The sequence below is a fragment of the Mesoplodon mirus genome (assembly GCF_964341445.2).
Source record: "Mesoplodon mirus genome assembly, chromosome: 11".
In the NCBI taxonomy this organism is placed as follows: Eukaryota; Metazoa; Chordata; class Mammalia; order Artiodactyla; family Ziphiidae; genus Mesoplodon; species Mesoplodon mirus.
This window is the reverse complement of record NC_138987.1, coordinates 57,698,016-57,710,426: the sequence shown is the minus strand read 5'-3', so window position 1 is coordinate 57,710,426 and position 12,411 is coordinate 57,698,016. Positions and strand designations below refer to the sequence as shown.

General features: G+C 43.9%; 1 protein-coding gene across 1 annotated transcript in view; it reads right to left on the bottom strand.

The window, feature by feature from the left end:
* The window catches only part of SCN8A (sodium voltage-gated channel alpha subunit 8), a gene marked incomplete at its 3' end in the record, with an annotated part of 182,904 nt that overhangs the window by 37,069 nt on the left and 133,424 nt on the right, over positions 1-12,411 (bottom strand). Inside the window, exons 13-14 of the mRNA XM_082635167.1 lie at positions 9,969-10,101; positions 4,736-4,974 (exon numbers count right to left, since the gene is read on the bottom strand). Coding sequence (XP_082491293.1) covers positions 4,736-4,974; positions 9,969-10,101 — 372 coding nt within the window. The remainder of the gene's footprint in view (positions 1-4,735; positions 4,975-9,968; positions 10,102-12,411) is intronic.

Genomic DNA, 12,411 nt, shown 5'->3' with positions numbered 1-12,411 from the left:
GCTACAGGGACACAGATAAAGAAAAATGATAACCTGAATTCCTTTTGGTTGAAAATCTAGCTAAGCTATAATTAAGAAACCATAACATTCATGTGTATTTGGTGAAGGATGAAAATAACTTTCCATTTTTCCTTTTTTGCTTAGCTTCTCAGAAATTAAACTGACATGTTAGGCTAAGCTTTTGCCCTTCCTTCCACACCCCCTCCCCACCAAAAGCTGTTATCCACATGGAGGGGGGCCTGGTGTCAGGAACTGGAGCCCAAGCAGGGCATCTGTGCAGGAGGGCAGCTTACCATGGGCTATCAGAGCTGACGCAGGCCAAGGAGAGTGTCCACTATGGGGGGGACTGCCCACTGTCCGAGTGGGATAAGGAGGGTATTTGTATAGAATGGCTGCCCAGCACAGGATGTTGAGGCCTAAGTGGGATGGGAGGGTGTCCACTCTGGAGGGGGTGGGGGACCCGCAGAGAGAGTTAGAGCTTAAGCAGGTGGAGACTGCAACCTCATGGGGAGGACAGCCTGGTGTGGGGTGTCAGAGCCTGAGTGGGTTGAAGAAGGCATCCATCCAGAGAGGCGGCCCAGTGAAGGGTGTCAGAGCCAAGCAGAGTGAGGAGGATATGGCCTGGCATCTGAAGCCAGCTGCAGAGATGGGTGAGGAGAACTTCTGGGTGGAAGGACAGCCTGAGCTGGGGGGAAAGTGTCCCTGAAGACGGGCAGCATGGAGTGGCGAGTCAGCGCCTGAGCAGGGCCAGGAAGGGTGGCCTGGCATGGGGTGTCCGAGTCCGAGCAGGATGCTGAGAGCTTCTATGTAGGGGAAGCCTGGTGTGGGGTGAGGAGGGGTCCATGCAGGGGGAAGGTCCGCTATGAGACATTCACGTTCAAGTGGGGCACAGGAAACAAGGATGTGTGGGGTGGCCTGGCCGGGGATGACAGTGCCTGAGAAGTGTGAGGAGGGGTCCACGTGGAGGACACTGTGTGGCTGCTGGAGAGCCCAGCATGGGGCATCAGAGCCTGACCAGGGGGAGAGGACACCCACGCTGGAAGAGGTAACCATGGCTTTTTTTTTTTTTTAATCAAATAAGGGAATATACTAAAGATGGTGGCAACCAGGTCTCTTTTCGTTGGAGAAGGAGTTATAAACATAGAAAGAGGAACACTAGAATGAATCCTGTAATGCTGGATTAGAATAAGCAGTGAGCCCTGTACTGAGAGGGCCCAGTTGGGCATATTGCTTCAAGAGATCTTGACTTCTAAATGTCCGTTTCCACTAAAACAACAAGGGCTGCTTGAGAAATGGCTGATTCCAGACCTGAGACAGGAAAAATATAAAGTTAGCCTGGAATATTTCTGAGAAAGCACGGAAGCAATGAGGATGTGTTGAAAGGACACAGAAGCCACCTTGAAGGGACTCCTACTGGCCAAATCGGGAATGGTTTAAACATCTAAGTACATGATAGTAATGGATTAAAACCCACTGAATAAGACTGAAAACTTTGAGTCCATACAGATATACGTAAGTAAAGGAATAAATCAAAAGTTTAATGAAAAATAGGAAATTTAGATAGCTTCAAAGTGTCTTCCTCACAAACACTTATGAATTATAAATGGAAAAAGAGTAACTGTACAGGGGAGAAGCCTGGCAGAACCTCCTTAACCAAGCGATCAAGTGACCATAGGCAGAAATGGGACAAATGCAAATCATGTGCCACTTGGTAGATGTAATGAGGAGATGACAGTCTTGCTTGTGTGACAGTCCTGTAAAAGCCCAGGAGAATGTACTTGTTTGTAAAAGCACACTACAGTATTTGAGGGTGACAGGCTGTGTCAGCAACTGACTCTCAAAAAATAGTTTTTTACACTATACTTGAAACTTTTCTGTAAGATTAAGATTGTTTAAAAAACCACGTTATAAACTCACTGTTGTGTTCAAATGGTTACCAAAAAAAGGCAAGAAAGGAATCATTATGTTTATCTACTAAACAATACAAAAGTCAAGTAGCTTCCCTGGGTTCACTTTCCTCTATAAAACATGGGGGTTGGATCAAATTATCTTTACTCTTCCTCCTATTATGAACATTTTTTTCTTATGGGGAGGATGGAAGAGGCAGGGATTGCCAATTTACAGAATGCTGTTCTCATCTTCCCTCAAAAACATCTATCTGCACGTTTGTGGACAAACAACTCAATTCACTGTCCCAGCTGTGGGAAAAGCCTCACTGTCCAACCACAAGAGAAGGTCCTAGTCTATTTCACAAGCTAGTCCACCCATTTTTTTTGTTGTTGTTGTTCTCTTATTCTCAGGTTCAGTCAAAGGCTGTATCCAAATCTCCAAACCTTTGAGAATTCTCCTATTGAACTACAGTCATACAGTTTCTAAGTATGGAGAGTACTTTTCACTAGTCCAAATACTTCTGTATAGGTTCTCATTTTTTCCTCCCAACTACCGATGACATGGTGTCATCCTCATTTTACAGATGTAAAACATTTCCGGACAGAAATCAATGGCTTATTGAAGGCTAATATGTCCAAAACAGAACTGATTTTAAACTCTACCCCTGTTCCTTGCTCAGTCATCCCCATTTCCCCCTCGGTTACCAAACTTCCCCAGTCTAGGCACCATTCCTGATTTCTTTCCCTTAACCCTCATGTCCAATTCACTGGCCAGTCCAAAGTATCCTGAACCATTCACTGTTCTCCATCCCCACTGCTCATCAGATATTACTTTTCCCTTGAAAACTCTGCCCCCGGAGTGCTTTCTCTTTTTAGAACTTGGTTCTGGCTGGCTTGGCTCAGGAAGTCCCTGAATATTAGCTGCTGACTTTCTCCTCTCTCCCTCTTCTTCAGTGATGATTCTGAGCAAAGTCTTCTGAGTGCTCACGACTCTAATTTAGGTTTCCTTTTTTGGGGGGGTGGGGCTGTGCTGTGCGGCATGCAGGATCTTAGTTCCCCAACCAGGGATGGAACCCGTGCCCCCTGCAGTGGAAGCAGTGGAAGGGTGGAGTCTTAACCACCTGACTGCCAGGGAAGTCCCCTCTAGATTTTCAAGAAGCGAAAAATGATGTTATTTGCTGGCCTGGTCTGAGGGCAATTCTGCTGGTAGTATGTGAAAAGCCCTCTCAAAATCCCTTGGAAATCAAGGACTGATTCTGCGAAAAGCAAGTAAAGACTTTGAGAAAAACAAAACACTGCAGGAAACACATCACTGCCACTACCATCAACAACAAAGTTGATCAAGTCATATTTCTCGTTACATAACTATTGGCTAATAAAATAAAGCTTATATCTATATGATATTGTTGATTGGCTCAAAATGCTGCTTGATGGCCAAGCCCCAGGGTTGGCCAATCACACAGCAAGCCACCTTCAGAGGCCTTTCAGAGACAGTTAACAGATTTCCTGGATAGTCTATGAGGGTATCCTGTTTCAAGACTCTGGGTATTTCATTGAGCTGCATATCGCAGTAGTGAGTCTGAAGTGTGTCACTAACTCAGACATAAGGATTGGAAAGATTACAGTATCACCTTGGATGTGTACTAGGGAACATCAGCTGTAAGGACTAACCAGTGTGTGTTTTCCGAATCAGCAGTCAAAATGATATTATAACATTTCAATAGTGTATTAGGACTTAAGGTAGAAAGTATGTGTGTGTGAAAGAGAGAGAGAGAAATACCAGGCAGAGATCATGCACAAATTAAATGGTAACAACTAGATTTGACATGCCTATAGTGCAACTCCTAAGGAATAATGCAGCCAGATGACCTAGAGGATTCTTTCCAACTAACTCTTTTTTTTTTTTTTTTTTTTTTTGTGGTACGCGGGCCTCTCACTGTTGTGGCCTCTCCCGTTGCGGAGCACAGGCTCCGGATGCGCAGGCTCAGCGGCCATGGCTCGTGGGCCCAGCCACTCCGCGGCATGTGGGATCCTCCCGGACCGGGGCACAAACCCGTATCCCCTGCATCAGCAGGCGGACTCTCAACCACTGCGCCACCAGGGAAGCCCCAACTAACTCTTTACAGTCGATCAAAATTCAATCAACTCCTGATTTTTGTACTAAAGAAGTAAAACAGGAAATCCCCAAATTACAACTACTTGACTTCACAACACAATATAATCTATTTTTTAAAAACTGCATACTTACCTTCTAAATAATATAAATTGATCACTTAAACCAACGTTAAAATAAATTTGGCACAGATCAACTAATGGTAGAAACTGGATGACACTCAGAAGTTGGACAGGAGGGGAAACCAGCCTAGAATTTAAAATTTCCTGTGGACAGTCCCCATATGGATAATTAAGATCTGACAGTGTGGGCAAATTTATCATCAGATTTAATGCCCTGAAAGAGCTCCCCTATTTTGTGGTGGTTGTTACTGAAGGTGAAAGGGGAAGTGATTTACTGGAGTCATGCAGGAAGTAACGTGAGAAACAGAATGAGAAAGAAATCCACAAGTCCTTGGCTCAGGTTCCTGAAACCAACCCACTGTACCATGCCTCCCATTCTGCAACCAACAGCTCCTAAACGACGTCTTCAAAGCTCTGCAGAAAGAGGAAACAGCCAAGGGATCACAAGAGTGTGCAGAAGCGGCGGGGCTGCAGCATAGGTGGAAGCATTTGTCTTCCAATTAACTATTACTTTCTTTTCAACTAAACTCCAGCTTTCAGTCTCAGAAAAAAAATTCCTACAGGCAAACCCCATTCAGATGGTCAAATCAGGAGGCCGTGCTCCATCTTACCAGATTTCCTACAGCCAAGACATGTTCAAACTGTGGCGTCATAGGATGGTGCTCCATTGCCATAAACAGTGTATTCAGGACAATGCAGATGGTGATGGCCAAGTCCACAAAAGGGTCCATAACGATCAAGTTTACAATCTCTTTCAGCTTTATCCAGTAGGGGTGACACTCCCAGATGAGGAAAGTGTTGGCAAATTTATACCAGCACGGCGGGCACTTTCTCTGAGACTCTTCCAGCTCTGTAGTGAGTAAAGAACAAAGGGAGACCCTCAGTCTTGGGAAGAAAACAAAAGGGTTGGACTTGGTGGGTATCACTGCTATTAACACAAGGAAGGTGGCCAGGGAGTGCTGACTTTCCTGGGAGCTTCCCTCAGTCTTCCTTCTCTTGAAGGCAGGGAGGAGGCGTGACCAGTGCCAGGTCACATCCCAGTTAACAAGGATCTAGTTATAAACAAAACTCAATCCACCCGTTTGGGAAGCATAGCGACCCTGGTTCGACTGGCTTCCACACTCACGAGTGTGTGATCTCAGGCAAGGTACTGCGTCCTCTATGCTTCCGTTGCCTCATCTAAAAGGGCACTGACTTGCAGGCTATAGGACTAAATGAATCCTATAATCCTCCTCCATTGCTTACAGGTTAAGTGGTTGATAGCAGACAGCACAGGGCCTGGCACAAGGTAAGTCCTCAATAAACGGTAGATATTTTATTACACATGGTATCATTAAACTATTTATTATCAGAGAAGCAGTCAAAAGCACACACACTGAAGCCAGACATATATGGGCGTAACCAGCAATTGCTGGTTAATCAGGCAATTGCTAACTGTGGGCCTTTGAGTAAATTACTTCAGTTTGCTGTGACCATTAAATGAGCTAAAACATATATAAAGTGCCTCAGAACACTCTAGCATACAGCAAGTGCTATGAAAGCATTTGCTATTGTTGTTTATTTTCTTTACAGCAGAACCAGCACTGTCAACCAAGCTACCACGTGGACCGTCTGTCTTAGGTTCTCAAAGATGTGTGAGTTTGCAATGCAGTCAGGAACAGAGGCTGCATTCCTTCCCTTTTGCTCCTTCCTTCCTCTTTCTCATCTCTGCTCTCCTCTCTTTCTCCTTCTCTTGGCCTTTCACCCTTTCCCACTCTCATCCTTTCTTTCTCTATCTCCTTCGTCTCCCCGTCCCTCAGTCTCTTTCTTCTTTCCTTTTTGTTTCTCTCTTCTTTTGTCTTCTCCTCTTCGTCTCTTTAGTCTGTCCCTCTTTTAAAAGCAGGACCCATTTTTTCAAACAAGATCTTATGTGACCCCCAATATGTAAAATAGACAAACCAGGAGCTGCTCTAGTTTAGGCAGGAAGAAGAGCTTGGAGTCCAGGGCAATCCAAGTCTTCCTTCCCTGAGGTACTACCCCAGGGTCCTAGGACTCTGATAAACCCAGACTGACAATCACTGTACTCGATGAGCTCTAAGGTCGTTTACAAAGCAAAGACTAGAAAGGACAATTAGACACTAAAGGCAGAGAGCCATTCAGCTCCAACAATCTAGGCGTGAGGCCCTCAGTAACAAAGCCCTCCTCAAATTAAGTATGAAATACAATAGCTAGCATCACAAAAGTCCAAGGACCTTGATCTGGAAGGATGTTCTTGAAGAGGTGTAACTTTGAAAACCCATCAGCATGATAATCCTTAGAGGCCAGGTCTTGGCTCTGCGGGGTTGGATATAACTGCATCCGCTACCACCCTGACCCCACTCAAATCCACTAACAAAATCAAATCATTCAGGGAATAGAAAAAAAGTTTCCCAACATTTCACGAAGAGCAAGATGGCTGCTTTAAATCAGTCTACTTTCCCTTTTTCCAACCAGCCGGATGGTGCCCATGGTGATGGCTTTATTTTAGATGGGGTGTTTTGGTTGGGCTTCTAATTGGCTCCCTGGTTGCTAAGAAAATGGTTGCCTTGGTTTTTCAGATTTAAGGGCCACAGTAAGCGACACGTGGGAGTCTGCGTGGGAAAGGAAGTCTGTGAAGAAAATTTGCTTTGGTTTCTTCCTCATAGAACTCCCTCCCTTCCCAAGGTAAATTTAGTCTTCTTCCCAAAAAAGAAAATTGAAAAGGTTCTCTTATTTCCATAAATTCTTATAGGACATATTTGGAAATCTGGTTCCGTTCCTTTTTTTATCTCCCCCTTTCTCCAAATGTCTGCTGTTCACCTGCACGTGGAGATTGAAGCAGTGGACTGTTCACGTTTCTAACAGTTGACACAACTGTAACGTTTTCCAAGGAACAAGGCTCCGAGTCCTTGCCAGACAGACAAGGGTAGGGTTTCCCTACCCTATGGGGCACCAAAAAGGGATACTAGACATCTAGTATCCCTCCCATTTACTGAGAGGGGAAGATCCTCAGGATACTTGTTTCCGTTCCACAAAAACTAAGACAATGTGGAGCCTTAGGAGCTAGAAGAGATCAGTTAGGTGAATAAGGTTTATAAAGTGACGCACAACTCTGCACACCGTTACTGGCCCTACACACCCAGAACAGCAAAGTCTGGGCGAATGTGTTAACATATGGGGGTGAGATGTCCAAAAGTTTGTGAGGCTCCCCTTAGTTTGCTCCTGGACATTTTCAGAGAGAACCCTGGGGGCACTCAACCCTGGGGGCACTGGGAATTGTAGTCTCAACCTTGGGGGCACTGGGAATTGTTTTCAGAGAGGGCCTCGTGATTCCTCCAAGATGGTGGCCTTTGTAGACCAGGAGGTTTCGGAAGGCCAGGGCTTCTCCCAGGTCAATTCAACAACGTGCTAGGCACTGGGACTACGTTGATGAACAAGAATCGCCACCCTCACAGAGCTTATAGCAGCACCTGGAAAGGCAGATGCCAGGTAAGTAATTGCACTGACACTTTTGAAACTGTTTCACCCGAGAATCAATAATGCTAAATACCATCACTGCTTCCTCATTCTTACTTCAACTCTCTCCCCTTCTCCCATAGCTTTACTGCTTTGAGGAGAAGTAAGACCACATTACTCTCTGCCGACACCCCATGCCCCATCCTCTGAAATATCCCCAAAGCTTATGGCTCTGCTGACTGTGAATTCCACTGAGTTTACTGGATCCTGGTGAGCATGCTCGCAATAGGATAGGGGTGAGGCAGAACAGGCAGGATTATCGCATTATTTACAGGATTCTGGAATTCTCCACTGTGGTTTCTAAACCATTAGACAAGAAGCCCGCTTCTTTGGATTAAAATAATGTCAGAGTTTCCTAACGGAAGGCTGAAAAGCAGAAACAACTATTCATTCAATGTTGGCTTTCCATGTTGTAGCCATTGTTAAATACAGAGGGAACAGTGGTTAAATAGGAATGGATCTTTCTTAATGTCCTTTAATTCTCTCACATCATTCAGCTCCAGCCATTCATTGTCCTTTGATCACAGAAGTTCTATCTCATCAGCTTTAGCAAAGGGAGTCAAATCCTAGGAGACAGGATGGGAGGATGTGTGAGCAGGGAAAGGCAGGACAGGTACTAAGGCCTCTGAAAGGAACCCTGGAGCCCCAGTACTCCTCCCCAATTCCAAGCACAACAAAATTCAGTTCAGTACACATTTTTTGAGCATCTACTTTTGCCAGGCCCTGCGCTAGGCCACCAAGATAACCAATAAATCAATGTTGCATTGCATGGTTAGTTCTCCTGCTCTGATGTTTTTACCAGGAATAAAACAGGCCTGTTGGAGGTTGTTTGTTTTTCTTTCTCAACTGCTACAGATACTCAGAGAAATCTTGTCTTGGTCTCCAAGTGAAGAATAAAATTTGCTAAGGTTCTTAAGCTAATATTGATATATCTTATCTTGGAATTCTTATGATCTGCAGTTACTTACCTGTTATTTCAAAGTATAAACTATAAAGCTTAAAGATGTTCTATTAGACAATGACCTCGGTGGGAATTAAAGAAAACAGGACTAAATGAAGCTGTTCAGGAGCTGAAAAGTAGTTAGTTCAGTATTCTTTTTACGTGATACATTCTCAAGATTAGTCTAGGTTTAGTCTAACTCCTTGCCCATATGTGCAGATGTTGAGTATTCCAGGGGAGTTTCGGGTTCCCATCTAGGGATTCTCCTTTCACCAGAGATGCCCCTGCCTCTCTCTCTCTCTCTCTCTCTCTCTCTCTCTCTCACACACACACACACACACACACAGACTAGAAGTGGTGTGTGGCTTAAACGACTCAAAAAAAACCCCCAAAAAAACCCTTGTTCCAAGGACACCAGAGTAATTTGAGTCTCCTTATCTCAGGGACTCTGATTATTACTGGGTTCGCCTGGGTGTGTGGATTCTGAAGAACGGCAATCAGGAACAGTACGGATCTATAATGGGACAACTCAGCTAAATCAACATGAATCAGATGAAGAAGAAGCATGCAGAATCAATCAGAATCTTGTGGGAGAAAACCTGGTCACTGAATCTACTGCCAAAGAAATCAAGAGAAGCCTGGCATACAGACCACAGTCGGACAGAAAGCAGACAGTTGTGAGGGAACTGCAGTGCAATGGGAAATCCTCAGCTGCTCCTCAGCAAGCCAGGCTGTGTCACGGAGGAGCCACCTGCTACTGAGTTCAGGCTCTGACGGCTACGCTGCTGCAGGCACGCTATGATTCAACAGTGGCTGCCCTTCCCCCGGGCACAGAGCGCCAACGTTGCAGGGGTTTCAGCTTACCTGTTCACACGTGCAATATATTTATGGATATATGGGGGTGTTTAAAGCGAGGCAGAATTAGGTATAATCACAATGCACGGTACATTTGTCCTTAAGGGAAAACCAAAAGATCTGTAAGTAGCTAAAAAGGAAAAGAGGAAGGTGAGTTTTGTGGTTGAGGGCACGAGGGGGGTTCCATCATTTTCTGTCATCACAGTTCTTCCGTCTCTGTTCCTCTCTGCCTCACGTCACCCTACTGGCTCCTCATGGCGATGCTTACAGAGACTTCTTGAGGTCCTCTAGCTCACTCTTATGTTGTTCCTTCATACTTCTTACCTATCTGTGTACAGTGCTGGTAGCGGATTTGAAGTCCTTCCTGGATTCTCTGCATGTAGATCTGAAATGCTGGTTTCTATAACCAGCAGACTCTATTCCTAAAGCTCAGAGACAATTTTTGCGAAACTCAGACCAAGGGACTATATTTATATTATCACGCACACTACATATTTATAGCTCAGCAGCTTGGACCAGCATCACAAGGCACATACCTTCTACCAGTGTATTTGTAACAACGCTCAGTATACTGTTGATCCTGTCCTTCCGCCCATAGGAGGCCAATTGGTCCATGGAAACCAAGAGAGATCCAGGGCCTTTCTTCTTAATTTCCAACTCGGTTGTAGCCTGAAAAAAACAACAAGTTGGGTGAGTAAAGTCTTGTAAACATTAAGGCTGGGCCTTACCGGATGTAGGCTAGAGTGAGCGAGAACATATGCTCTTCCTTAGATCTTTTTACTTTGATGCTACAATCCTATTCACCTCAAGAAGTAGAATGAAACGAGCTGGCCATGGATCACCCTTAGCTCCACAGATGACAAGACCAAGTCGTTTAAGTGCGTATAAAATCTACAGTGAACCCTACAGTCTGGCTGGGATCCAAATACCTCATCTGCTCAATGTAAGCATAGAGTAGAAAGACCAGATCCCCTGGGAAAATGCCATCAGAAGTAGACTCTCTTGTCCTCCTCTCAAATCCACAGCATTTGGCTAGAACTGGACCACATGATAAAATAAGTCAAATTCACCTGTATGTGAAATTTCATGAAGGGCCAGGTCCCTGATCACACTGAGTATTACAGACACAGTTTCCTTCACTTGTAGGCGCACCATCATTCTACCAAACTGTCACTTCCAAATGTCAAACCTAGGCCTAACTGAACGTTAGCAAGTAGAAGTTCTACTCCAAATCTCCTCCAAGCCACTGCAAACAAGAATGGTAGGTTTTGCCATCTTAATTAAACACATTGCCTCATATGTCTTTTTACATTTATCTTGCCTTTTTACATTTTTATTTTATGAGTTAACCTGAAATTTTCAAATTTCCAACCAAATAAAAAGGGCAGAAAACACCATCACACTGTTAAACAAAATAGTTTTTACACACTCCTCCTTGGGCGATACCAGTATGGTAGATCACGGCAAAGGGTTTCTGAATGTCCCTTGCTTGCGCTTTTTGTGCCAACCTGAATATTTTACATCAGATCAAGCTTAATGGGGTGGCTTAAAACCTAGCTTTCTAGTAACCATGCTGTCCACTGTAACACGTCAACCATATAAACTTAGCTGCTCCTTCCATGTGAAGGTAAGAGGACAGAGACAGTCACCACAGGACAGGGAAGACATGTGTTTGTATGAAGCTAGAGAAGTATCTGTCTGATCAGTGACAGAAAGTTTTGAAAAGAAAATAATCGTCTCTGGAGAGTTACATCAGAAAGCCTTCCTATTCTTACATATATTTAGATTTTAAGAACTGTACTGAAGAAAGTTCCTGGCAGATTACAATTTATCCCATCATGGTGTTTTATCAAATAGTTCCACTGATTCAGAGATTTGGTTTACCTTAGGGTTTTGTTTGTTTTGCTTTGTTTGTTTGGCAGAGCTACAGAAGAAATGGAAAAGAAAAAGAACTGGTTTCCTTGGGAATTCCTGGATGCACTACTATACAAACATTTGTATTTGTAAGAATGACTTAACCATTAGCTCAGGTCATGATACAGTATATTTCTTTGAGAAATCACTTTTTGCTACAATTCCCAGCCTGATATTCATGACATTTAATAAATGAGATTAAACTACTATATTTTAAAAATGACAGGACTTCCCTGGTAACGCTGTGGTTAAGAATCTGCCTGCCAGTGCAGGGGACACGGGTCCAAGCCCCAGTCCAGGAAGATCCCACATGCCACGGAGCAACTAAGTCCGAGCGCCACAACTACTGAGCCTGTGCTCTGGAGACTGCGAGCCACAACTACTGAGCCCGCGTGCCACAACTATTGAAGCCCGCGTGCCTAGAGCCCGTGCTCCGCATCAAAGAGAAGCCACCGCAACGAGAAGCCTGCACACCGCAACGAAGAGTAGCCCCCGCTCATTGCAACTAGAGAAAGCCCACGCGCAGCAACGAAGACCCAACGCAGCCAAAAATAAATTAAAATAAATAATTAAATAAACTTAAAAAATGACAATCATCTAAAAATGAACACAGAAGTCCCAATACAATGGACATTATTATTTCTGACATTTATTGATTCTAGATTTTTATTGAACTGTCCTTCCGCAAATCTATGATAGATAGATTTTATAATGCTGACCCCCGAGATACTGGAAGATCTAATGGACTGGCTGGTTCATCAAAGAAGGATGAAACTGCACTTAATATGGCTTTGGTATTAGTGTAGCTTACTGTCTTCTGGGCACGCTGGATATGATAAGATATAAATTCTTCAGGCTTTAATAACACCCACCTTAAAAAACAAAATTAATGAAAATGCTATCTAAAAAGACCTAGTCAAATCATTATATTATCATTTGTTGATACCTATTCAAAAGATAAAACAATTTTTAGCTTGGATAAAAAAATCCACAAAAATTAAAGAAAAATTTATCCCCAAACTTAATATTAAGATGGAACAATTACTATTTATCTCTTTCTATGTA